At 37.0% G+C, this 27,541-nt stretch overlaps 1 protein-coding gene across 4 annotated transcripts in view; it reads left to right on the forward strand.

The window, feature by feature from the left end:
- The window catches only part of LRRC28 (leucine rich repeat containing 28), a 189,986-nt gene that overhangs the window by 38,812 nt on the left and 123,633 nt on the right, over window positions 1-27,541 (forward strand). For all 4 annotated transcript variants that reach the window (XM_032623663.1, XM_032623666.1, XM_032623665.1 and 1 more), the window contains 2 exons: window positions 218-255; window positions 930-1,067. In XM_032623663.1, the coding sequence (XP_032479554.1) occupies window positions 218-255; window positions 930-1,067 (176 nt within the window). The remainder of the gene's footprint in view (window positions 1-217; window positions 256-929; window positions 1,068-27,541) is intronic.

The raw sequence follows: 27,541 nt of genomic DNA on the forward strand, positions 1-27,541 counted from the left end.
AGTTTTAATATTTGCAATTCTAGCATACAATATTATTCTCAAAGTATTATTAATTATCCATGATGACCATATAGTTTGTGTTGCACATTTAGAGTAGGGTATGAAAGAAAATCTGGTCCCTTTATATTTGATAAATCTCTAAGTGAGCATTTTACAGAGTGATTATCTAGCAGAAGTACTGAAGGATAACAGCTGTTTTTCCCTTCTTTTCCTCTAGGTATCTTCACTCAAATAACATAGTTGTGGTTCCGGAAGGTACGTGCACTTCAAGTTTTTAGTTAGGAGGTGCTATAGTTTAAATAGTAGAACAGATAGTATAGTGCTATTATAGTTTATAATAGTAGAACAGATTGTCTCTTTAAACCAATTTTGGTTGGAAAATTAGGGAATTTTAATTATAGAGCATCTTTATTAGTTTCAAAGCTTTTTTTCCTCTAATTAGTAATCCAGTTAACTGTTACAATTAAATTAAATTTAAGAAGTCTAAAATGGTTATAATGGTTAGGTAAAAATTTATTATCAGATAAACTGTCCTTGGGTAAATAATAAAATGATAACTTTTAAGTTTAATAAATCCAGTTAAGCATTTTGGTTAGATAAAATATCTATTTATCTACATATATATCATTTCATGAATTATTTATTCAAGTAATTTTTACATTGTTTTAACATTTTTATTCGTGCTATTTTTAAACTTACTTTATATCAAGGTAGAAGTGTTATCACTTCATAAAATTTAGTTTGATACTATACTCTAATAAAAATTTTTTAAAATTTTAGTTTGATATATGTTTTTACTATTATGTCAGCCCTGGAGACAGGGATATTAAGCATTAAAATATTTAAACTTGGAGTACTTGCATTAAAGTTTGGTGTTAAAACACTTGGGTCAAATTAATCATGCTTTTACCCTTCTTTTCTCTTCGAAGCCATTGGGTCCCTTGTAAAACTACAGTGTTTGGATCTTAGTGACAATGCCTTAGAAATTGTTTGCCCAGAAATTGGTCGTCTGAGAGCTTTACGTCATCTTCGATTAGCTAATAACCAACTGCAATTCCTACCTCCAGGTAATCATAGTCTGTAGCACACGAGCTTTTTGTATATTACAAGTCTATTTTTATTAATATTTCTTACTTTGTGTCTAGGCAGTGGGCTTTAGATATATTTGTAAGTATTTGATTGTCTACTTGTTTGAAGATGACACTAAGGAATGTGGATGAAATATGACTCAGAGTCTTTTCCTTGATGCAAGTGTGAGAAGGTGGCATTTATGTTTTTCAGCTACAATTACTACAGTTGTGCATTGGAATCAATGCTCCTTCAAATCACTGTCCTGGTGAAATATTTGTACCAAAAGCTCCTTCAGTTCTGAATTTCACATAGGAGAATTTATATGAACTTTGCATTTTAGTGTCCCAAAAGCAGATACATACAGTGTTTTCTCTCATTCTCTAGTGAGGTAAATGATGTACATTAACTTGGATTTAATGTGAAATCATACTAGAATTTAGTAGCAGAATTTAAGTTTGAGTCCTAGAATTGTCAGTTCTGCCTTCTGATCATCCTATTAGATTATGATGTACCTATTGATAGTACCAAAATCCTGCATTCTTCTGAGCTACCATTAAACCCTTTGACTTTCTTACAAGGTGTATTCAGAGACCTTCCTTTGTGAACCCACACATTTGCAGATTCCTCTGTCCTGTGTCATTTCGCATATTTTTTAAAAAGTGAAGTATGATTTAATAAAAAACTTGTGCTTCAGGTATTACATAAGAGTTACTCTGCATTCAAAAATGAGCAAAAAAAATACAGATGTCACTCACATTGGCTGGGATTATTTCTTCCTAGTAACTAGGAATACCAGCTAGTCTTTTAGTGTATCCGAGTGAAATGTGTGACTCAAGCAAAATTACAAATTACTACCTGTCACAGAACTTCAGGGACATGTGAAACTGTTAAAAACTATTCATGTTAAATCCATGAATGAATTTATAATTTAAAAAATACTTTCTCCAAAGTTTTTCAAGTACAGAAATTTCTAAATGAAACACAGTAGCTGATTAATTTTTAGACTTTATGTGCTGACTTTCATATATAGGTTCAATATTGTATACAAAAATGATAATTAGTATAGCAGTTGACTCTGCTTAAAAAAATATTTTTTAACCTCATATAATGAGAGTCTTCCTTTTTCCAACTCTACTTAATACAAAAATTTTCAGTATGGTGTGGGAATATGATCTTTGAATTTTATTGTATGTAATCAGACTCAGTGGTGTTTCATCATTCTAGCTTTCATCAAGTTTATGTATTCACATACTCAGGAAATTAGATTCTCTTTCAGAGATTGTCTAGAAAATATATCAGCAAAGATAACACTTTAGATTTTCAGGGTATTTTCATATATGAAACTTACACAAGATACATTATAGAGTCAAAATGCATGGATATAATACCGAATATTTTAGATTTTCGTAGTACTTTCATATATGAAGTTTATACAAGATATGTTATATAATCAAAATGCATAGGTATAGTCCTGTATTCATAAGCCCCTTTTTCGATACATTTAAAGAATGTCTGAGTAACACAACTCTCTGTTAAAACATTGTTCTTTGTTTTCTATTTTCCTGTCTTTTCCTGTAATGTAAGAACATTTTGTGGTAAAATGTGGCCATTTCCTTCCATTATATACTCTCAGAGGTTAAGGATATATTACTAATGTCATTGACTGCTTCCTAGTAACCAGTGGAGGAGGGTATAGGTTTCCTGACTACTTTAATATGATTTTAAATTTATATCTCACCTGTTTCATAATAGATTTGAGGCATTTACTTCTGATTTTATTTCCCTAGCTTATTTTTGTTGTTTGTGTTTGGTTTTGCTTGTTTTGAGTAAAATTGCATATAGTAATAGCTGTGTATTTTGAGTAGAAACTTCTGATTAAACTATGTATAGACTTTTTTTTTCTAGGCCATCATAAGTAGCAGTGCACTAGATCTTACTAATTTTTTGAATAACTTTATGTATCTCTTTATGAGGTAATTTCAAGTGTTATGATTTGAATGGGAGAGGGGCTAGGTACACATCCCCCAAGTGTTTGACCGTCTTTGGGGACATACTATGGAAAAGTTATTTTAACTGCAGTAAAAAATGTGAGGGACTGCCATATAGTGTCCATTTGATGACAGTAGACTCCAGTTGATGTCTGATTGTTAGCCTCTTCTACCTAGTCCATGTTATTAGTATAGACTTCTTATGTGTTATATTCCTGTGAAAGACTTAATATTTTATTATGTGTATTTTTTTGTGGTTGAAAAACCGTTGAATGTAATTTCCCATTCAGTATTTAAAATTTGAAAATTTAAGAGCAGTATTTGAAAAATTTTAAGGATTTAAAATATCTAAATGGATAATAGAGAGTTTTAAAATTAGGATCTAAGAATGGATTACAGGGGCTTCATGAATGCCCTCAAATTGTATGGACAGTTTGGTGTTTGTGAGTGTGTACATATTGCTGTGAAGAAGATCCAATGTTTTTATCAGTTTCTCAAACAGATCCATGACTCATATAGTTGATTCTCTTGGGTTGTTTGCCAATACCCATTCTTGGTATTGGGGAATGTCCCTTTTCCCCGTTCTATTGGATTGCAGAGTACTGCCGTTTTTCTACCTTGTGACATTGCTTTCTCTCCACAGTTGATTGGTCCTGGTGTAGGTACCTGACCCAAGCAGGACCATTTCTCTCCCTGGGCATTTTGAAAAGGACGGTGTGGGAGAAGGAAAGAGAACAAGAGAGAACAGCAGAGGCTGAGAAAGAAAATCAGGCTCTATTTCTCTCTGGGCTTCTATACAATACTGTATAATCTTGTGAGGTCTGGGAGTAGCCATGTAGACTGGGAAACAAGGAGAGAAAGATGAAGTAAATAACTAGAAAAAAGATGGAGGCAGAGACTTCCTAAGTTTTCTTTAATTTCCCAATCACTGATTCTGTTCTTAAGGCCCATAGACTTTGTGCTTAAGCTAACTCTAGTTGGCTTCTGTGAATTGTCAACAAAAGAGCTCCATGTAACATAGCTGCCCCAAAGGCTTAAAACAGCCTGTCTTGGGGTATAGGATTAATTGTATATTGAACTCTCCTATTTACTTAACTGTTATGCTTTGAAATTGCAAAAGCTGTTATTAATAGTAGGAAGTCCAGGGTTAGCAACAGCACGATCAGTAGTATGTCTGTGAAGTGGTTCATCCTGTCATCTGTTTTTTCCTTTTTGTAGTATGCTTTGTACCCTTTCTATTATATATATATATATATATATATATATATATATATATATATATTTTTTTTTTAACCTGAACTCAAGTAATTTTGGAGGAAGTACAGAGAACATTGGCGTGGGGTGATGATGGGTATAGAAATGTGAAGACAGGCTATAAAGAGTATGTTGTTAAGTCAGTATAGGGAAAGTGTATTTCCCTCTTTGGCCCCATAGCTGGGCCTAAGAAACTGACATTAAGACAGATTAACAGGAGAAAAGTATACAGATTTTATTTAGTAATTTTTACATGTACACAGGAGCCTTCATAAGAAAAATGAAGACCCAAAGAAGTGTAGTTAGAACCAAACACATATATACTAGGTTGGACAATAAGTAGTAAATTGTGAAAATGGACAAGACAAAGGAGTTTGTGCAAGGGCAGTTATTTGTAGAAAAGTGACTAGGAAGATAAGGTTTGGTTTAACAAAGTTTGTTTGTCATTTGGCCTCACCTCCCTGTCTCTGGTCATAAGAATGTCTTCCTTCCTCCTGGTATGGGGGTTACACCTTTTGCATGGGAATTTTATCTCCTGCTTTCAGGAAGAAGAAGGAAGCTTAGAGTGCCCTTCTTGCATCTGCTGTTTTTCAGTGCCTTTAACTTAAAATAATCAGTACACCAGGATGGCATATTTTGGGGTGGCATACTCTGAACTCCTACTCCAGCCACCACAGTGGGCAACTAGAGCTTAATTCTGTGTGAAACATATCCCTCAGAATCATCACACTAAAGTGCTGAAAGAGCTACAGTACTTCAACATCAACTTCCAAAAATTATGGTTGAGAGCTGATTGGGTGGGAGGGTGGGTGTTAATTATCTGTTACTTCTGGCATGCTGCACATGTACACACATGGACAGAGCAGTAGCCTTCTGCAGTTTCAGAAAAGTCCTCAGTCACAGTGATATGGATACTGGTAGTGGAGCAATGGCCAGAAAACACTGAAGTGGTCCACCTAGGTGATATGTGTGGAGCTCTGACAAGCTCTCACAGACATCATGAACCATGGATGAAGAGAGGTGCTTGGTACATCTGCTTTCAAAATCTTCCAGACGTGGTCCATAGACCCCAACCTGAAAGATAAGACAAATTTAATAGTTTGGGTTTAACTTGGTTCCAAATTACCTCCCCCCCCAAAAAATCTTCTGGCTAATGTTATTGAAATCATAGTCTGTGGTGTAAGAACTTTGGAACCTGAAGCACTATTTTTCTGAGCAGATCCAGTCCCTCCTCCCTTTTTTTCAATAACTTTATATATTATTTGGCAATGAGTATTGTGGGTTTATATTTTAAATACCATATGGAAAAGGTTAAATGAATATTTTGGCTTTTTTTTTTACTGTGATACTTAAAAATTTTTAATTTTTGTTTATTTTTCACAAGTAAAAATTGTACATATTTAAAGTATACAGTGTGATGTTTTGACATATGTATATATTGTGAAATGATTACTACAATTGAACTAATTAACGTATTTGTTACCTCCCAAAGTTACCTTTTGTGTGAGTGTGTGGTGAGAACATTTAAGATCTAGTCTCTTAGCAAACTTCAAATACACAACACACTATTATTCAGTTGCCTTTTAAAAAAACTTTTTATTGTGGTAAATTTTAAGCACAATCAAAAGTAGACAGAATAGAATAGTAAGCCCCCATATACCCAATACCTAACTTTAACAATTACCATGGCTTTCTCCTCTCTTGTATTATTTTTCTTTTAACTTTTGTTCTTCATATTTTTGTCCTCTCAAGGTTTTTTTTAATTGGGGTAAAATTTACATACAGTGAAATGCTCAAGTGTACAATTCTTGAGTTTTGATAAATGTATATACCCATGTAATCAACATCTTATTTGAGATACAGAACATTTCCATTAACCCAGAATGTTCTCTTACGCCATTTTCAGTCAATCAGTTTGCTATAGGCAAACCCTATTCTGATTTCTCTTACCATAGATTAATTTTGTCTGTTGTTGAAAATAATATAAATGGGAACATATAGTATGTTCTCTGTTTGACTTCTTTCACTCAAAATAATGGTTTCAAGATGCATCCATGCTGTGGCATGTGTCAGTTGTTCATCCTGTTTTATTGCAGAGTAGAATTCCATTGTATAAACATACAATTTATAATTTACTTTCCTCTTAATGGACATGTCAGTTTTTTCTAGCTTTGGGCTATTATCAGTAAAACTAATATAAACATTCTTGTATAAGACTTTTTATGGATATATGTTTTTATTTCTCTTGGGTAAATACCTATTAGTAGAAATGTGATTCATAATATAGGTGTATGCTTAACTTTATAAGAAATTGCCCAGCAGTTTTTAGAATAGTTATACCATTTTACACTTCTCACAGAAGTATATGAGAGTTCTAGTTACTCTGTATGTTTGCTAGTATTTAGTGTTGTCTGTTTTTGGCTTTGTTTATTTTAGCTGTAGTAATGGATGTGAAGTTACATTACATTGTTTTAATTTGTATTTAATTGAATGTGTCTTTCCCGCTTGACTAATGGTATTGAGCACCTTCTAATGTATTCGTGGACTATTCCAAATCTTCTTTTTGAATTATAGGCGGTATCTCCCTACTTTACAGACCAGTGGCCAGATTTAGGTTGCTGAAGAATTCTCTTTGCTCTCTAGTTCTGCCCCTTGCTTTCTGTGCCTTGAGAGTTCTTTTAGCCCTGCTGCCCCATCATTGGCCTGTGTATGGCTGCCCTGTACTCTGAAGGTGGGTCTTGCCTCTGCAAAGTTTCTCTTGGCTTTCCTGTTACCTTCCATTCCTCAAGTCTTCCTTAGCTTAAAGCCTAGAGGACTTTAGGGAGATGATAACAGCTCTCTTCTCTTGCCCCCATTTTTGGTGAAAACCAGTGGAAAAGAGTTTGTGTGAAGGGGGGCCAGGTAGTTCATACAGCCTCTCTCTGTGTCTGGGGCTGCTCTGGATTCTATGCTGGTATGCCAGTCCCCACATAGCCCTTCAAAGTTAGACTGGTTTCTTTTTAGTGCTTGTCTGTAGCAGATTCTTTGTCCTCCCATTACAGTCAAGGGTGATAGCAACTGGAAATCTCTTCTGTTTTAAAATGGGCTTATCACTTTTTGGAGTTGATTTTGGTTTCTGGGTGTCCTCAGTCTCTGAAAAATTTTAAAAACTATAATTATGTAGCTTATCCAACTTCTTTTCATGATTAGGGTGTAAGTGACAACTCTTTTGACTTTTTATTTTCTTACTGGCATTAAGTTCTCCTCCCTCACAGGCTACCACAATTTGGTTTTTGTTCCTCTCTACTTTTCTTTCTCTACCTACTTTCTGTCTTCTTTTGGATTACTTGAGTACGTTTTAGTGTTCCATTTTATTTCCTCTACTGGTTTTTCTTTACAGTTTACAATATGCACCCTTAACTTATTACAGCTTACTTAGGATACTGTACCACTTAATATAAATTTTAAGAACCTTCCAGGGACTTCTCTGGTCGTCCAACGGTTAAGAATCCACTTTCCCGTGCCGGGGATGTGGGTTTGATCCCTGGTCGGGGAACTAAGATCCCACATGCTGTAGGGCTACTGAGCCTGCGTGCCACAACTAGAGAGCCCATGTGCTCTGGAGCCAGCATGCCACAACTAGAAGTCTTCGTGCTGCAATGAGGAGCCCATGTGCCGCAACTAAGACCTGAAGCAGCCAAAAATAAATGAATAAATAGTAAAAAAAAAAGAACCTTCCAATAGTATACTTCCATTTACCCTCCTTCCTTTGTGTTATTGTATCATGTATTTTATATCTATATATGTTATGAACCCCACAATATAATGTTTATTTTGCAGTGGTCAGTTATCTTTAAAGGAAATCACAATAATTTTTTTAAAAAGATATTCTTTGTATTTACCCATATATTTACCATTTCCTGTACTCTTCATTCTTTCTTATAGATCTCTTTTTTATTTCGTATCATTTCTCTTCAGCCTAAAGTATTGATACTTTCTTTAATATTTCTTGTAGTGCAGTTCTACTGTCAGAGTTCTACTGAACTATGTCACTTTCTCTTAATGCAAAAATGTCTATTTCACCTTTGACTTTGAAGCATGTTTTCTCAGGATATAGGAGTCTGGGTTGACAATTTTTTTTAGCACTTTAAAAGACAGCTTTCCATTGTCTTCTGATCCCATTGTTTCTTATGAGAAGTCAGTTGTAATTTGTATCATTGTTAGCCTATATATGTCTTCTTCTATGGCTATATTAAAATTTTTCTCTTTATCTTTGGTGTTAGCAGTTTGTCTATGATGTACCATGATGTAGGATTTTTTATATTTATCCTGCAAGGGCTTTTCTTCATTCCCAAATTGGGAAGTTTCCTGTTATTATTTCTTTATATATTTTTCTGCCCCACATTTTTTTTTCTTTCAAGAACTCCAGTTACACACATTAGATCATTTGATAATGTTTCACAGGTCACTGAGGCTTTTTTCTTTTTTAATCTTTTTGTTTTCTCCTTATCTAGAGGTTGGATGATATCTGTGTATCTGTCTTCTACTCCAGTAACTTCTTTTGTGATCTCGCATATGTTATTTATTAAGCCCCTCTTCACCGTCTCACAGCTTTTTCCTCTTTGGTACCTTGTCTAGCATTTTCCAGCTGCTTCAGCCTCCCAAAGTGTGATCTCTGTCTCTTTAGCACTGTGAGACTGCAAGGTTCTACTTGGGTTCCACTTCCCTGTGTTGTGGGCAAGAAAGCCTTGTCCGGCTTGGGACACAAGGGGTGTTTACCTTATTTCAATGATCAGAGTCCTTTGTTTCCTGTTTGTTGCTTGAAAGCAGTTGCCTCATATATTTTTGACTAGTCTTATTGCTGTATTTTGGTGGGAGGGAAGTCTGGTGTCAGTGTCCCTGTCATATCTGGAAGTGGAAGTCCTATTAGATGTTCTTTGATTTCTCATCTTATTGCTTACCTGCATTCTTATATATATATATAACTTGTATGCCATTTAAACATTTATATGTTGCCTTCTCCTACTTCCAGTATCAAAACTATAACATTATTTGTTACAGAATAAATTTAAACTCATTTTCTTCCAAAGGCTTTTTCTAACAAGTAAAATTACATTATCTATTATGATCTAATAAAGGGTTACTGGAGAAAGATTCCCATCGGGGCAGAGCAACTTGCCAAATACTTTGTGATTCACCATTGGCCACAAAGGCCAATGGATATTAGAAGAATCAGAAAATCCAGCTGCCCCTTGATAGTAAAGAGAATCCTTATGCTGTGATTCACTATAAACTCTGTGAATTCCCATGAGAGAAGATTATGGTAACAGACAAACAACAAAATGTCACTAGGAGTCAGAAAAGATGTTGCTTACATCTGCAATATAAATCGGCCTGTTTTTTTTTAAATGGTTTTATCTTTGAAAAATTGTTCTGCATACCAAGAAGGGAAGGATTTTTTAGCCCAAATTGAAAATATTAAAGCAGTCTAGGGGCTTCCCTGGTGGCGCAGTGGTTAAGAGTCTGCCTGCCAATGCAGGGGACATGGGTTCGAGCCAGGTCTGGGAAGGTCCCACATGCCGCGGAGCAACTAAGCCCGTACGCCACAACAACTGAGCCTGCGCTCTAGAGCCCACGTGCCACAACTACTGAGTCTGCGTGCCATAACTATTGAAGCCTGTTTGCCTAGAGCCTGTGCTCCACAACAAGAGAAGCCACCACAATGAGAAGCCCTTGCACTGCAACGAAGAGTAGCCCCCGCTCAACGCAACTAAAGAAAGCCCGCGTGCAGCAGCGAAGACCTAATGCAGCCAAAAATAAATAAATAAATAAATTTATAAAAAAAGAAAAGCAGTCTATGTTGTACTTAAATGGATAAAAGCATGCAAAAACAGAAATACATATAACTAGCATGAATTGTTCTAAAACTCAGGCTTCAAGTATGGTCAAGTTTATCATTTTTTCTTAAAATTTATTTGTCCTCCAGTTGAGCCTCTGTTGCTTTATTAAAATGAAATTTAGTATCTCTTCTTAGCTCTGTCCTGTTGCCACCAAATTATTCTGAAATCTTTATGTTCACTGGTCTAATGTGGAGGTTGGGGTCAGCCTTCTTCCTACAGAGGACAGGCTTCCTAGGAAGCCCAATCACTCTGGAGCTTCCCCTGTTGCTTGCTGCCCACCTGCTGAAAATTAATTGGCATAGTCTGACAGATAGTAATGCAGGCTTCTGTGACTCTTCAGAGGTGCTGGCCCCGCTCCTGTAGGTACAGGCCTGGTCAGAGGTGCTCCACGTTTGCATTCTGTGGGTTTCAGTTTCTAGGAATGATGGGTGGCCCCGGGAACACTGGGTCAGCCCTGGTTTCACTGTGCCTGTGTTCTCTTTCTTCTTTAGCGATCAACTGAAAGGGAGAAGAGAGCAGCTTTCTTTTTGAATCCTCAAAGCACAAAGGATCTTACTGTGCCACTACCGCCAAATAATCAAGGTTTTTCACCCTTGTACTACCCTCCTTGGGTGGATACCATATAATTCAGGGTGATTTACCCTCCTAGTGAGATAGCTTTTCACTGATTCCACATCAGTACTGGCAAAATAGCTAGCTAGCACTTTTCTCACTAAAAAAATGTAAATAATTAATCTCTGGCAGAGTCCCATCTGGTGTTACCAGGCTATATGTGTATAGTCATCAATATATGTAAATAGATTTTCTCTATTTTACAGGGTTATCTACATGACCTGGGGCACTTACTGTTTCACCTACTCAACAGAAAAGTATTTGTTGGTCCAAAATACCATGCTGTGTACTAGAGGACCTGGGGACGGTGAAGGGGGACAAAATCCAGAGCCAGGTTTCAAAGGAGCTTATAATATTTTATTTATTTATTTATTTTTTTGCGGTACGTGGGCCCTTCACTCCTGTGGCCTCTCCCGTTGCAGAGCACAGGCTCCGGACGCACAGGCTCAGCGGCCATGGCTCACAGGCCCAGCCGCTCTGCGGCATGTTGGGATCCTCCCGGACCGGGGCACGAACCCATGTCCCCTGCATCGGCAGGCGGACTCTCAACCACTGCGCCACCAGGGAAGCCCAAGGAGCTTATAATATTTTATTGTCAAATAGTTTAAACTGTGAACTTCCAAGAAGAGACTAGGTGGAGAAGAGAGAGAAAGAAGTATTGAGTAGTTGGTCATTATCTTGGTAGTATGCCAAGTGGTTCAGATATCCACTTTGGCAACTAATGGATAGAGGGATAAAACTCTAGCAATCTACCTACCCTCGGTTTGCTAGGTGACCACTGAATAAATGAATAAATTGTCTACCAGAGTCCTAAACTCATATTCATGACCTGTTGTTTCAGTGTCTCTTATAGAATTCTATCTGCTTTTTTAGTCTCTTTGTAGCACATACAGTACTTTATTTGTAAAGTTAACTTTATACTATATAGTTAAACATATATTAGTAACTTTATAGTATTATATAGATTTTTAATTCAGACTTTTACATAAAATTATTTTGGTGTACTAGATTAGATAAAACAGATTTATCAGAAAAAAATTCTGTCAATACTATTACACATTGTAAAATCTGTTTACAAATAGAGTTAAAACTTTTAAATTATATTTAAAAACTTTTACAAGTTTTGAAAATTGGGCAAAAGTCTTAGAATCAAAATGACCATTAAAATTCTTCTAAAAGAAAAAAAATTGTTTTCTGGACTGTGCATCCTTCTCAGTGCAAATAGATACAGAAAATAATCCTTTTTAGGAAAGGTGTGAAGGGAAGTGCTGGAAAACTTCCCAAATGTCAGAAACACAAAAGTTCATTCTGTTGATACTTTAAAAAAAAAAGCAAAAGGAGAGTAGTTGGTCCCTCAGACTTGGAAAGCCTCTCCCATCATACAGTTGGCTAAGGCATGTTGAATTCCTTTCTGTGGCCCATTCCTTTGTGAAAAGATCTCAAAGCAGCTAATATCATCACAGCAGTGATCTAATTTGAAATCTTTTAAGGGGAATACTGCCAATCACTTCACACGCATGCTGCTTCTCTTCCTTTTCTGTACACAGTTTTCTACTCCATGGTCTATTACAAGCTTGGTGCTGTATGGGAACCTTGAAGACAGTACTGAGGTCAGTGAAGAGAGTTTAAAGAGAAGTCAGGCATGATGTGAGGGAATTAGCTGATGTTTACGTGGTGTGCAAGAGCAAATGACTTGGAGTTGGATATTTTCCATTATTTTGTCTTTGAAATGTATCTGTTTCATAGTCTATCATACACACTGCTTCCAGGATCATCCTTCTAAAATACAGATGTAGTAAACTACTTCCCCAATTAAAATCCTTCAAGGATTATTTCAGTCCTTAATTGAAATAATTTGCTAAAAGTGTGTGGTTGCCGGAATAGAAGCCCGTGTTGGGTAGTAATCATTTGTTTATTTTGAAGACCAGGAATTAGAAATATTAAAAGGAAAAAAATACCCTGATAATTGTAGAAGTGTTCTTTTTTTGATTTTTTTTTTTTGATGTGGACCATTATTAAAGTCTTCATTGAGTTTGTTACAATTTTGCTTCTGTTTTGGTTTTTTGGCCATGAGGCATGCGGGATTTTAGCTCCCTGACCAGGGATCAAACCCACACCCCCTGTATTGGAAGGTGAAGTCTTAACCACTGGATTGCCAGGGAGAGGCCCTGTAGAAGTTCTTAATCTTTTGGAATAAACTTTCTTCAGAACTTATGTATTTTCTTAGGTACAACATATTAATGGGAATTCAGAGATTTTATTTTTGTATTCAAATCAACTTGCAGTATTTTGGAGGTGGCAAGGAGTAATTTCTATCATACCTTTTGATATGGCAAAACTTGGGTTTGTAGTTCATTTTTACGCAGTTCATTCATAGCTTTCAAGTATTCAGCATGTTTTTCTTAATAGAATGATTTGATATATTGCATTTATTAAACAATCTTTGGGAAAGGCAAGTATTAAATAGATACATAAACAAAGGTTATATTTTCATGGCGGTTGTATGGTTTTAATTGATTTTTCTACCTTGATTTCAGTATACTGTTGTTTTGTGACATAATCATAAAATTACAGTTTCATGTTAATACAATTGTGGAGAAAAATTAACTGGCAGAATATAGGTGATGTGCTAAAATATGTATTTCTTAAAAATAATGTCTTCAATGTGTAAAATATTTTGTTTTGTTTCTTCATGTGTTATTTGAACATGCTTATTGGTTACTTCATCTCTTTTATCTTGTTAAAGGTTTTAATTTAAATCAGATTGTCTGTTCTGCAAGTAATTTTAAAGTTAATGATTGTTTTAGTGCAGAAAAAGCATTATGATCTGCCAAGGATTGATGTAATGAGAAGTAATTAAACAAAATTTAGTTTGCTACCAAATTCACCCTGCCCCCACCCTACACAATTGACATCACAGTTCTTTGGGTTTTTTTCAATTTCTTTATAAAAAATCAACATATTAAGCAGATACATTGATGTTTTTGAGCAATTTGTTGTAGTTTTCACTGGGTATTTATAAGGTGGTGAGAGAACTTGAAATAAAAACTGTGGCTATGGAAGTGACAAAGCGTTCAAAAAATGAATGTCCTTATATGCTTATAACAAATGCGATTAGTTGGTCGTATGTCTCTTCTACTTCTTAGCTGGATCTGCTGACTTCCCTGCTCCTGACTTATTCTGAAAGAGAATCAAAGTCTGGCAGGTCTGTTTTGATGACTTTTTTCTTTTTAATTTAAAAAGTTTGGTATTCATGACTTTAGTATGAATTTATAGTACCAATATTAGTGCCTTATTATTTATTTTTTTTAGGAATAACAGCAGGTTTTGTAGGAGTCATATTATTTACACATACATTTAGGTCCTAACACGAAAGTTTGTTGGAAAAAATAGCTGAAAGATGTTTAGAGTAATAGATCTCAGAATTTCCCTTTCCTTCATCCATTTTTACCTCTTTTTAAAATATAAATGTACATTTTTATGAAGGAAAGTACAAGTTTCTTATGAGTAAAATAAGGTTAAAATTTTAATTATTAAATCTTCAGTCGAGTAACCAAAGAAATATTCTTATAAATGCATTAAAAAATGCTTTTTTTTAACGTTTTATTTTATATTGGGGTATAGCTGATTGACAATGTTGCGGTAGTTTCAGGTACACAGCAAAGGGATTCAGCCATACAGATACATGTATCCACTCTCCCCCAGACTCCCCTCCCATCCAGGCTGCCACATAACATTGAGCAGAGTTCCCTGTGCTATACAGTAGGTCCTGTTGGCTATCCATTTTAAATATAGCAGTGTGTATATGTCGATCCCAAACTCCCTAACTATCCCTTCCTCCACTCCAGGTAACAATAAGTTTGTTTTCTAAGTCTGTGAGTCTGTTTCTGTTTTGTAAATAAGTTCATTTGTATCATTTCTTTTTAGATTCTGCATATAAGTGATATCATACGATATTTCTCTTTCTCTGACTTACTTCACTCAGTGTGACACTCTAGGTACATCCATGTTGCTGCAAATGGCATTATTTCATTCTTTTTAATGGCTAATATTCCATTGTATATATGTACCACATCTTCTTTGTACATTCCTCTGTCGATGGACATTTAGGTTGCTTCCATGTCTTGGCTATTGTAAAGAGTGCTGCAGTGAACACTGGGGTGCATGTTTCCTTTTGGATCATGTTTTTCTCCAGACATATGCCGAGGAATAGGATTACAGTGTCATATGGTAGCTCTATTTTTAGTTTTTTAAGGAACCTTCATTCTGTTCTCCATCAATTTACATTCCCACCAACAGTTTAGGAGGGTTCCCTTCTCTCCATACCCTCTCCAGCATTTATTGTTTGTGGATTTTTTGATGATAGCCATTTTGACTGGTGTGAGGTGATATCTCATTGTAGTTTTGATTTGCATTTCTCTAATAATTAGCGATGTTGAACATCTTTTCATATGCCTCTTGGCCATCTGTATGTCTTCTTTGGAGAAATGTCTATTTAGCTCTTCTGCCCATTTTTTGATTGGGTTGTTTGTTTTGATGATATTAAGCCTTATGAGCTGTTTGTAAACTTTGGAGTCTAATCCCTTCTCAGTCACATCATTTGCAAATATTTTCTCCCAATCTGTGGGTTGTCTTTTCATTTTGTTTATGGTCTCCTTTGCTGTGCAAAAGCTTTTAAGTTTAATTAGATCCCATTTGTTTATTTTTGTTTTTATTTCCATTATTCTGGGAGATGGATCAAAAAAGATATTGCTGGGATTTTTTTTTTTTTTGGCTGCATTGGGTCTTTGTTGCTGCACATGGCTTTCTCTAGTTGTGGTGAGTGGGGGCTACTCTACGTTGTGGTGCGTGGGCTTCTAATTGCGGTGGCTTCTGTTGTTGCGGAGCACAGGCTCTAGGCACATGGGCTTCAGTAGCTGTGGCACACGGGCTCTAGAGTGCAGGCTCAATAGTTGTGGCACATGGGCTTAGTTGCTCTGCGACACATGGGATCTTCCCAGACCAGGGCTCGAACCCATGTCCCCTGCATTGGCAGGAGGATTCTTAACCGCTGCGCCACCAAGGAAGTCCACATTTAAGTCTTTAATCCACTTTGAGAGCTTATTTTTGTGTATGGTGTTAAAGAATGATCTAATTTCATTTGTTTTACATGTAGCTGTCCAGTTTTCCCAGCACCATATGTTGAAGAGACTGTCTTTACACCACTGTGTAGTCTTGCTTCCTTTGTTTTAGATTAATTGACCATAGGTGTGTGGGTTTATTTCTGGGCTTTCTATCCTGTTCCATTGATCTATATTTCTGTTTTTGTGCCAGTACCATACTGTTTTGATGACTATAGCTTTGTAGTATAGTCTGACATCAGACAGCCTGATTCCTCCAGCTCCATTTTTCTTTCTCAAGACTTCTTTGGCTGTTTGGGGTCTTTTGTGTATCCATACAAATTTTAAGAGTTTTTGTTCTACTTCTGTGAAAGATGCCATTGGTAATTTGATAGGGACTGCGTTGAATCGGTAGATTGCCTTGGGTAGCATAGTCATTTTGACAGTATTGGTTCTTTTAATCCATGAAATGGTATAGCTTTCCATCTGTCTGTGTCTTCTTTGATTTCTTTCATCAGTGTCTTACAGTTTTCAGAGTACAGGTCTTTTGTCTCCTTAGATAGGCTATTCCTAGGTATTTTATTCATTTTGATGCGATGGTAAATGGGATTGTTTCTTGAATTTCTCTTTCTGATCTTTCATTGTTAGTGTATAGAAATACAACAGATTTCTGTGTATTAATTTTGTAAACTGCAGCTTTACCAAATTCATTGATGAGTTCTAGTAGTTTTCTGGTAGCGTCTTTGGGATCTTCTATATATAGTATCATGTCATCTGCAAACAGTGACAGTTTTCATCTTCTTTTCCAGTTTGGATTCTTTTTATTTCTTTTTCTTCTATGATTGCCATAGCTAGGACTTCCAAAACTATGTTGAATAAACGTTGTGAGAGTGGCCATCCTTGTCTTGTTCCTGATCTTAGAGGAAATGCTTCCAGCTTTTCCCCATTGAGTATGACATTAGCTGTAGGTTTGTCCTCTATGACCTTTATTAGGTTGAGGTGTGTTCCCTCTGTGCCCACTTTCTGGAAAGTGTTTATCATAAATGGGTGCTGAATTTTGTCAAAAGCTTTTTCCGCATCTATTGAGATGATCGTATGGTTTTTATTCTTCAATTTGTTGATGTGGTGTATCACACTGATTGATTTGCGGATATTGAAAAATCCCGCATCCCTGGGATAAATCCCACTTGATCATGGTGTATGATCGTTTTAATATATTGCTGGATTTGGTTTGCTAGTATTTTGTTGAGGATTTTTGCGTCTATGTTTGTCAGTGATATGGGCCTGTAATTTTCTTTTTTTGTAGTATCTTTGCCTGGTTTTGGTATCAGGGTGATGGTGGCCTCATGGAATGAGTTTGGGAGTTTTCCTTCCTCTGCACCTTTTTGGAAGAGTTTCAGAAGGATAGGTGTTGGCTCTTCTCTAGATGTTTGATAGAATTCACCTATGAGACCATCAGGCCCTGGAATTTTATTTACTGGGAGTTTTTTAATTGCAGTGTCAGTTTCAGTGCTTGTGATTGGTCTGTTCATATTTTCTATTTCTTCCTGGTTCAGTTTTGGGAGACTGTACCTTTCTAGGAATTTGTCCATTTCTTCCAGGTTGTCCATTTTATTGGCATACAGTTGCTTGTATTAGTCTCTTATGACCCTTTGTATTTCTGTGGTGTCAGTTGTAACTTCTCCTTTTTCATTTCTAATTTTGATTTGAGCCATCTCCCTTTTTTTCTTGATGAGTCTCGCTAAAGGTTTATGAATTTTGTTTATCTTTTCAAAGAACCAGCTTTTAGTTTCATTGATCTTTGCTGTTGTTTTCTTTGTCTCTATTTCATTTATTTCTGCTCTGGTCTTTATGATTTCTTTCCTTCTACTAACTTTAGGTTTTGTTTGTTCTTCTTTCTCCAGTTATTTTAGGTGTAAGGTTAGGTTGTTTATTTGAGGTTTCTCTTGTTTCCTGAGGTAAGATTGTATTGCTGTAAACTCCCCTCTTAGAACTGCTTTTGCTACATTGCATAGGTTTTGGATCATTGTGCTTTCATTTTCTTTTGTCCGTAAGTATTTTTTGATTTCTTCTGTGATTTCTTCAGTGATCCATTGGTTGTTTAGTACTATATTGTTTAGCCTCCACGTGTTTGTGGGTTTTTTTTAAATAAATTTATTTATTTTTGGCTCTGTTGGGTCTTCATTGCTGCATGCAGCCTTTTCTCCAGCTGCAGCAAGAGTGTGCTACCCTTTGTTGCGGTGCGTGGGCTTCTCATTGTGGTGGCTTCTGTTGTTGTGGAGCACGGGCTCTAGGTGCATGGGCTTCAGTAGTTGTGGCATGTGGGCTCAGTTTGTGGTTCACGGGCTCTAGAGCGCAGGCTCAGTAGTTGTGATGCATGGGCTTAGTTGCTCCGCGGCATGTCAGATCTTCCCAGACCAGGGCTCGAACCTGTGTCCCCTGCATTGGCAGGCAGATTCTTAACCACTGCACCACCAGGGAAGCCCATTTGTGTTTTTAATAGTTTTTATCTTGTAGTTTATTTCTAATCTCATAGCATTGTGATCAGAAAAGATGTTTGATATGATTTCAGTTTTCTTAAATTTACTGAAGCTCTCCTTGTGGCCCAGCATGTAGTCCATCCTAGAAAATGTCCCGTGTGCACTTGTGAAGAATGTGTATTCTGCTGCTTTTGGATGGAATGCTCTATAAATATAAATTAAGTCCTTCTGGTCTAGTGTGTTATTGTAGGGCTGTGTTTCCTTATTCATTTTCTGTCTGGATGATCTGTCTGCTGATGAAAGTGGGGTGTTAAAGTCCCCCGCTATTGTTGTGTTACTGTCGATTTCTCCCTTTATGGCTGTTAGTATTTGCCTTATGTATTGAGGTGCTCCTATGTTGGGTACATGTATATTTACAATTGTTATATCTTTTTCTTGGATTGATCCCTTGATCATTATGTAGTGTCCTTCTTTGTCTCTTATTAGAGTCTTTATTTTAAAGTCTATTTTGTTTGATATGAGTACTGCTATTCTAGCTTTCTTTTGGTTTCCATTTGCATGGGATACCTTCTTCCATCCCCTCACTTTCAGTCTGTATGTTTTCAGTCTGTATATGTTCCTCTTGTAGACAGCATATACGTGGGTATTGTTTTTGTATCCACTAAGCCAGTCTGTGTCTTTTGGGTGGTGCATTTAATCCATTTACATTGAAGGTAATTATCGATATGTATATTCTTGTTGCCATTTTCTTAATTGTTTTGGATTTGTTTTTATAGGTCTTTTTTCTTCCCTTCCTATTTTGTTCTCTTCTCTTGTTTGATGACCCTCTTTAGTGCTGTGTTTGGGTTGCTTTTTCTTTTGCATGTGCGTATCTATTGTAGTTTTTGGGTTTGCTGTTTCCATGCAGTTTTTTTTTTTTTTTTTTTTGTGGTACACAGGCCTCTCACCGTTGTGGCCTCTCCCATTGCAGAGCACAGGCTCCGGACGCACAGGCTCAGTGGCCATGGCTCACAGGCCTAGCCGCTCCATGGAATGTGGGATCCTCCCAGACCGGGGCACGAACCCATGTCCCCTGCAACGGCAGGCGGACTCTCAACCACTGCGCCACCAGGGAAGCCCCCCATGCAGTTTTGATATAACAGTCTATGTATGTACAAGGTTTTTCTGTTTGTTTTTTTGTTAAGTTGCCAGTCTCTTCCCTGCCTAGAGGAGTTCCTTTAGCATTTGTTGCAAAGCTGGTCTGGTGGTGCTGAATTCTCTTAGCTTTTGCTTGTCTGTAAAGCTTTTGGTTTCTCTGTCAAATCTAAATGAGAGCCTTACTGGGTATAGTATTCTTGGTTGTAGGTTCTTCCCTTTCATCACTTTAAATATATCATGCCACTACCTTTTGGCTTGCAGAGTTTCTGCTGAGAAATCTGATAACCTTATGGGAGTTCCCTTGTATGTTATTTGTCATTTTTCCCTTGTTGCTTTTAATATTTTTTCTTTGTCTTTAATTTTTGTCAATTTGATTACTATGTGTCTCAGTGTTTTTCTGCTTGGGCTTATCCTGCCTGGGACTCTCTGCACTTTCTGGGTTTGGTTGGCTGTTTCCTTTCCCATGTTAGGGAAGTTTTCAGCTATTATCTCTTCAAATATTTTCTCGGGTCCTTTCTCTCTCTCTTCTCCTTTTGGGACCCCTGTAATGCGAATGTTGGTGCATTCATTATTGTCCCAGAGGTATCTTAGGCTGTCTTCATTTGTTTTTATTCTTTTTTCTTTATTCTGTTCCATGACAGTGATCTCCACCATTCTGTCTTACAGGTCACTTATCCATTCTTCTGCCTCAGTAATTCTGCTATTGATTCCTTCTAGTATAGTTTTCATTTCATTTATTGTATTGTTCATCTCTACTTGTTTGTTCTTTAGTTCTTGTAGGTCTTCGTTAAACATTTCTTGCATCTTCTCAATCTTTGCCTCCATTCTTTTTCCAGGATCTTGGGTCATCTTCACTATCATTATTATCAATTCTTTTTTTGGAAGGTTGCCTATCTCCAGTTCGTTTAGTTGTTTTTTGGGGGTTTTATCTTATTCCTTCAACTGTGACATAATCCTCTTCCTTTTCATCTTGTCTAACTTTATGTGATTGTGGTTTTCATTCTGCAGGCTGCAGGATTGTAGTTCTTCTTGCTACTGCTCTCTGCCCTGTGGTGGATGAGGCTATCTGAGAGGCTTGTGTAAGCTTCCTGATGGGAGGGACTGGTGGTGGGTAGAACTGTATCTTGCTCTGGTAGGCAGAGCCTTTCTCAGTAAAACTTTAATCTGCTTGTCTTCTGATGGGTATGGCTCTGTTCCCTACCTCGTAGTTGTTTGGCCTGAGGCAACCCAGCACTGGAGCCTACAAACTGTAGGTGGGGCTAATGACGGCCTCTAGGAGGGCTTACACCAATGGGTACATCCCAGTTCTGCTGCTGTCAGTGCCCTTGTCCCCACAGTGAGCCACAGCTGCCCCCCGTCTCTGCAAGAAAGCCTCCAACACTATCAGGTAGGTTTGGTTCAGTCTCCTATGGGTCACTGCTCTTTTCCTCTGGGTCCTGTTGAGCACAGGACTTTATGTGTGCCCTCTAAGAGTGGAGTTGCTATTTCCCCCAGTCCTGTGGAAGTCCTACAGTCAAATCTCACTGGCTTTCAAAGTCAGATTTCCTGGGGATTCCTAGTCCCATTGCTGGACCCCCAGGCTGGGAAGCCTGATGTAGGGCTCAGAACCTTCACTACAATGGAAGAATTTCTGTGGTGTAATTGTTCTCCAGTTTGTGGGTTGCCCACCTGGCGGGTATGGGATTTGATTTTATCGTGATTGAATCCCTTCTGCCGTCTCACTGTGGCTTTTCCTTTGTCTTTGGATGTGGAGTATCATTTTTGGTGGGTTCCAGCATCTTCCTGTCAATGGTTGTTCAGCAGTTAGTTGTGAATTCAGTGCTCTTGCAAAAGGAGGTAAGTGCACATCCTTCTACTCTGCCCTCTTTGATGCTTTGAAAAATATGTTTAACTTAAAGCAGAGCAAATATACATTGGACAATATTTTTTAAAGTATGCACAGTTATGCATGTTGTTGTATATATCTCAAACCCAAATCATGATTTTTGTGGTGCAATTCTTCTATAACCTGAGATCATCAGGAGGCTGAACACTACACATTTGAAAATGTGAGACAGTTTTTCTGTATCAGTGCATAACCAGTGAAGGAAGAATCACTCATACTGTCTTGTGTATATGGAGTGTTGTCTTCCAGTCTTTATACCCACAAGTGGGGTCTTCAGGGATAAATTTCCATGAGTTTTTCACTTAAAGTGAAATGATCCAATGGCATAATTGAATATGTATTCTACACATAGCAAATTCCTAAATTATTTAGCAGTTTAAGAACCAAATACTTATATATTTTTTAGGGAGTGATATATGAAATACAGACTACAGAATACTGTTAATTTTAAATACAGGAAAAATGAAAGTTTTAATCTTTCTGTCTTTTCAGGTTCTTAATATAGTAGATCAAATCAGATCCATAAATCAACAATTAGTAATAATTTTACCTATTCTATACTTCTTTTTTTTTTTACATCTTTACTGGAGTATAATTGCTTTACAATGGTGTGTTAGTTTCTGCTTTCCAACAAACTGAATCAGTTATACATATACATATGTTCCCATATCTCTTCCCTCTTGCATCTCCCTCCCTCCCACCCTCCCCATCCCACCCCTCTAGGTGGTCACAAAGCACCGAGTTGATCTCCCTGTGCTATGCAGCTGCTTCCCACTAGCTATCTAGTGTATATATGTCCATGCCACTCTCTCACTTTGTCACAGCTTACCCTTCCCCCTCCCCATATCCTCAAGTCCATTCTCTAGTAGGTCTGTGTCTTTATTCCCGTCTTACTCCTAGGCTCTTCATGACATTTTTTTTTTCTTAGATTCCGTATATATGTGTTAGCATACGGTATTTGTCTTTCTCTTTCTGACTTACTTCACTCTGTATGACAGATTCTAGGTCCATCCACCTCACTACAAATAACTCAATTTCGTTTCTTTTTATGGATGAGTAATATTCCACTGTATATATGTGCCACATCTTCTTTATCCATTCATCCGATGATGGACACTTAGGTTGTTTCCATCTCCTGGCTATTGTAAATAGAGCTGCAATGAACATTTTGGTACATGACTCTTTCTGAATTATGGTTTTCTCAGGGTATATGCACAGTAGTGGGATTTCTGGGTCATATGGTAGTTCTATTTGTATTTTTTTAAGGAACCTCCATACTGTTCTCCATAGTGGCTGTACCAATTCACATTCCCACCAGCAGTGCAAGAGTGTTCCCTTTTCTCCACACCCTCTCCAGCATTTATTGTTTCTAGATTTTTTGATGATGGCCATTCTGACTGGTGTGAGATGATATCTCATTGTAGTTTTGATCTGCATTTCTCTAATGATTAATGACGTTGAGCATTCTTTCACGTGTTTGTTGGCAGTCTGTATATCTTCTTTGGAGAAATGTCTATTTAGGTCTTCTGCCTATTTTTGGATTGGGTTGTTTGTTTTTTTGTTATTGAGCTGCATGAGTTGCTTATAAATTTTGGAGATTAATCCTTTCTCAGTTGCTTCATTTGCAAATATTTTCTCCCATTCTGAGGGTTGTCTTTTGGTCTTGTTTATGGTTTCCTTTGCTGTGCAAAAGCTTTGAAGTTTCGTTAGGTCCCATTTGTTTATTTTTTTTTTTAATTTCCATTTCTCTAGGAGGTGGGTCAAAAAGGATCTTGCTGTGATTTATGTCATAGAGTGTTCTGCCTATGTTTTCCTCTAAGAGTTTGATAGTGTCTGGCCTTACATTTAGGTGTTTAATCCATTTTGAGCTTATGTTTGTGTATGGTGTTAGGGAGTGTTCTAATCTCATACTTTTATATGTACCTGTCCAGTTTTCCCAGCACCACTTATTGAAGAGGCTGTCCTTTCTCCACTGTACATTCCTCCCTCCTTTATCAAAGATAAGGTGACCATAGGTGCATGGGTTTATCTTTGGGCTTTCTATCCTGTTCCATTGATCTATCTTTCTGGTTTTGTGCCAGTACCATACTGTCTTGATTACTGTAGCTTTGTAGTATAGTCTGAAGTCAAGGAGCCTGATTCCTCCAGCTCCGTTTTTCATTCTCAATATTGCTTTGTCTATTCGGGGTCTTTTGTGTTTCCATACAAATTGTGAAATTTTTTGTTCTAGTTCTGTGAAAAATGCCAGTGGTAGTTTGATAGGGATTGCATTGAATCTGTAGATTGCTTTGAGTAGTAGAGTCAGTTTCACAATGCTGATTCTTCCAATCCAAGAACATGGTATATCTCTCCACCTATTTGTATCATCTTTAATTTCTTTCACCAGTGTCTTATAATTTTCTGCATACAGGTCTTTTGTCTCCTTAGGTAGGTTTATTCCTAGATATTTTATTCTTTTTGTTGCAGTGGTAAATGGGAGTGTTTTCTTGATTTCACTTTCAGATTTTTTATCATTAGTGTATAGGAATGTGAGAGATTTCTGTGCATTTATTTTGTATCCTGCTACTTTACCAAATTCATTGATTAGCTCTAGTAGTTTTCTGGTAGCATCTTTAGGATTCTCTATGTATAGTATCATGTTATCTGCAAAGAGTGACAGCTTTCCTTCTTCTTTTCCGATTTGGATTCCTTTTATTTCCTTTTCTTTTCTGATTGCTGTGGCTAAAACCTCCAAAACTATGTTGAATAAGAGTGGTGAGAGTGGCAACCTTGTCTTGTTCCTGATCTTAGTGGAAATGCTTTCAGTTTTTCACCATTGAGGACGATGTTTGCTGTGGATTTCTCATATATGGCCTTTATTATGTTGAGGAAAGTTCCCTCTATGCCTACTTTCTGGAGGGTTTTTGTCATAAATGGGCATTGAATTTTGTCGAAAGCTTTCTCTGCATCTATTGAGATGACAATATTATTTATCTCCTTCAATTTGTTAATGTGGTGTATCACACTGATTGATTTGCATATATTGAAGAATCCTTGCATTCTTGGAATAAACCCCACCTGATCATGGTCTATAATCTTCTTAATGTGCTGTTGGATTCAGTTTGCTAGTATTTTGTTGATGATTTTTGCATCTATGTTCATCGGTGATATTGGCCTGTAGTTTTCTTTCTTTCTGACATCTTTGTCTGGTTTTGGTATCAGGGTGATGGTGGTCTCGTACAATGAATTTGGGAGTGTTCCTCCCTCTGCTATATTTTGGAAGAGTTTGAGAAGGATAGGTGTTAGCTCTTCTCTAAATGTTTGATAGAATTCGCCTGTGAAGCCATCTGGTCCTGGGGTTTTGTTTGTTGGAAGATTTTTAATCAGAGTTTCAATTTCAGTGCTTGTGATTGGTCTGTTCATATTTTCCATATCTTCCTGATTCAGTCTTGGCAGGTTGTGCATTTCTAAGAATTTGTCCTTTTCTTCCAGGTTGTCCATTTTATTGGCATAGAGTTGCTTGTTGTAATCTCTCATGATGTTTTGTATTTCTGCAGTGTCAGTTGTTACTTCTTCTTTTTCATTTCTAATTCTATTTATTTGACTCTTCTCTCTTTTTTTCTTGATGAGTCTGGCTAATGATTTATCAAATTTGTTTATCTTCTCAAAGAACCAGCTTTTAGTTTTATTGATCTCTGCTATAATTTCCTTCATTTCTTTTTCATTTATTTCTGATCTGATCTTTATGATTTCCTTACTTCTGCTAACTTTGGGGTTTTTTTGTTCTTTCTCTAATTGCTTTAGGTGCAAGGTTAAGTTGTTTATTCAAGATGTTTCCTGTTTCTTAAGGTAGGAATGTATTGCTATAAACTTCCCTCTTAGGACTGCTTTTGCTGCATCCCATAGATTTTGAGTCATCGTGTCTCCATTGTCATTTGTTTCTAGGTATTTTTTGATTTCCTCTATGATTTCTTCAGTGATCACTTCGTTATTAAGTAGTGTATTGTTTAGCCTCCATGTGTTTGTATTTTTTACAGATCTATTCCTGTAATTGATATCTAGTCTTACAGTATTGTGGTCAGAAAAGATGCTTGATACAATTTCAGTTCTCTTAAATTTACCAAGGCTTGATTTGTGACCCATGATATGATCTATCCTGGAGAATGTTCCATGAGCACTTGAGAAAAATGTGTATTCTGTTGTTTTTGGAAGGAATGTCCTATAAATATCAATTAAGTCCATCTTGTTTCATGTATCATTTAAAGCTTGTGTTTCCTTATTTATTTTCATTTTGGATGATGTGTTCATTGGTGAAAGTGGGGTGTTACAATCTCCTACTGTGAATGTGTTACTGTTGATTTCTCCTTTTATGGCTGTTAGTATTTGCCTTATGTATTGAGGTGCTCCTATGTTGGGTGCATAAATATTTACAATTGTTATATCTTCTTCTTGGATCGATCCCTTGATCATTAGGTAGTGTCCTTCTTTGTCTCTTGTAATAGTCTTTATTTTTAAATCTATATTGTCTGATATGAGAATTGCTACTCCAGGTTTCTTTTGGTTGCCATTTGCATGGAATATCTTTTTCCATCCCCTCACTTTCAGTCAGTTTGTGTCTCTAGTTCTGAAGTGGGTCTCTTGTAGACAGCATATATATGGGTATAGTTTTTGTATCCATTCAGCCAGTCTGTGTCTTATGGTGGGAGCATTTAATCCATTTACATTTAAGGTAATTATCGATATGTGTGTTCCTCTTCCCATTTTCTTAATTGTTTTGGGTTTGTTATTTTAGGTTTTTTCCTTCTCTTGTGTTTCTTGCCTAGAGAAGGTCCTTTAGTATTTGTTGTAAAGCTGGTTAGGTGGTGCTGAACTCTCTCAGCTTTTTCTTGTCTGTAAAGGTTTTAATTTCTCCATCAAATCTGAATGAGATCCTTGCTGGGTAGAGTAATCTTGGTTGTAGGCTTTTCTCCTTCATCACTTTAAATATGTCCTGCCAGTCCCTTCTGGCTTGCAGAGTTTCTGCTGAAAGATCAGCTGTTAACCTTATGGGGATTCCCTTGTGTGTTATTTTTCCCTTGCTGCTTTTAATATGTTTTCTTTGTATTTAATTTTTGACAGTTTGATTAATATGTGTCTTGGTGTGTTTCTCCTTGGATTTACCCTGTATGGGACTTGCTGTGCTTCCTGGACTTGATGAACTATATCCTTTTCTATATTAGTGAAGTTTTCAACTATAATCTCTTCAAATATTTTCTCGGTCCCTTTCTTTTTCTCTTCTTCTTCTGGAACTGCTATGATTCGAATGTTGGTCCGTTTAATGTTGTCCCAGAGGTCTCTGAGACTGTCCTCAGTTCTTTTCATTCTTTTTTCTTTATTCTGCTCTGCAGTAGTTATTTCCACTATTTTATCTTCCAGGTCACTTAACCGTTCTTCTTCCTCAGTTATTCTGCTATTGATCCCTTCTAGAGTATTTTTAAGTTCATTTATTGTGTTGTTCATCGTTGCTTGTTTCATTTTTAGTTCTTCTGGGTCCTTGTTAAATGTTGCTTGCATTTTCTCTATTTCCAAGATTTTGGATCATCTTTACTATCATTATTCTGAATTCTTTTTTAGGTAGACTGCCTATTTCCTCTTCATTTGTTAGGTCTCGTGGGTTTTTATCTTGCTCCTTCATCTGCTGTGTGTTTTTCTGTCTTCTCATTTTGCTTATCTTGCTGTGTTCGGGGTCTCCTTTTTGCAGGCTGCAGGTTCGAAGTTCCCGTTGTTTTTGGTGTCTGTCCCCAGTGGCTATGTTTCATTCAGTGGGTTGTGTAGGCTTCCTGGTGGAGGGGACTAGTGCCTGTGTTCTGGTGGATGAGGCTGGATCTTGTCTTTCTGGTAGGCAGGACCACGTCTGGTGGTGTGTTTTGCGGTGTCTGTTGAGTTATTATGATTTTAGGCAGCCTCTCTGGTAATGGGTGGGATTGTGTTCCTGTCTTGCTAGTTGTTTGGTATAGGGTGTCCAGCACTGTAGCTTGCTCGTTGTTGAGTGAAGCTGGCTGTTGGTGTTGAGATGGAGATCCCTGGGAGATTTTTTCCGTTTGATATTACTTGGAGCTGGGAGGTCTCTTGTGGACTTGGCTCTCCTACCTCAGAGGCACAGAACTGACTCTTGGCT

Source organism: Phocoena sinus, chromosome 2 (genome assembly GCF_008692025.1).
Source record: "Phocoena sinus isolate mPhoSin1 chromosome 2, mPhoSin1.pri, whole genome shotgun sequence".
NCBI classification, from domain to species: domain Eukaryota; kingdom Metazoa; phylum Chordata; class Mammalia; order Artiodactyla; family Phocoenidae; genus Phocoena; species Phocoena sinus.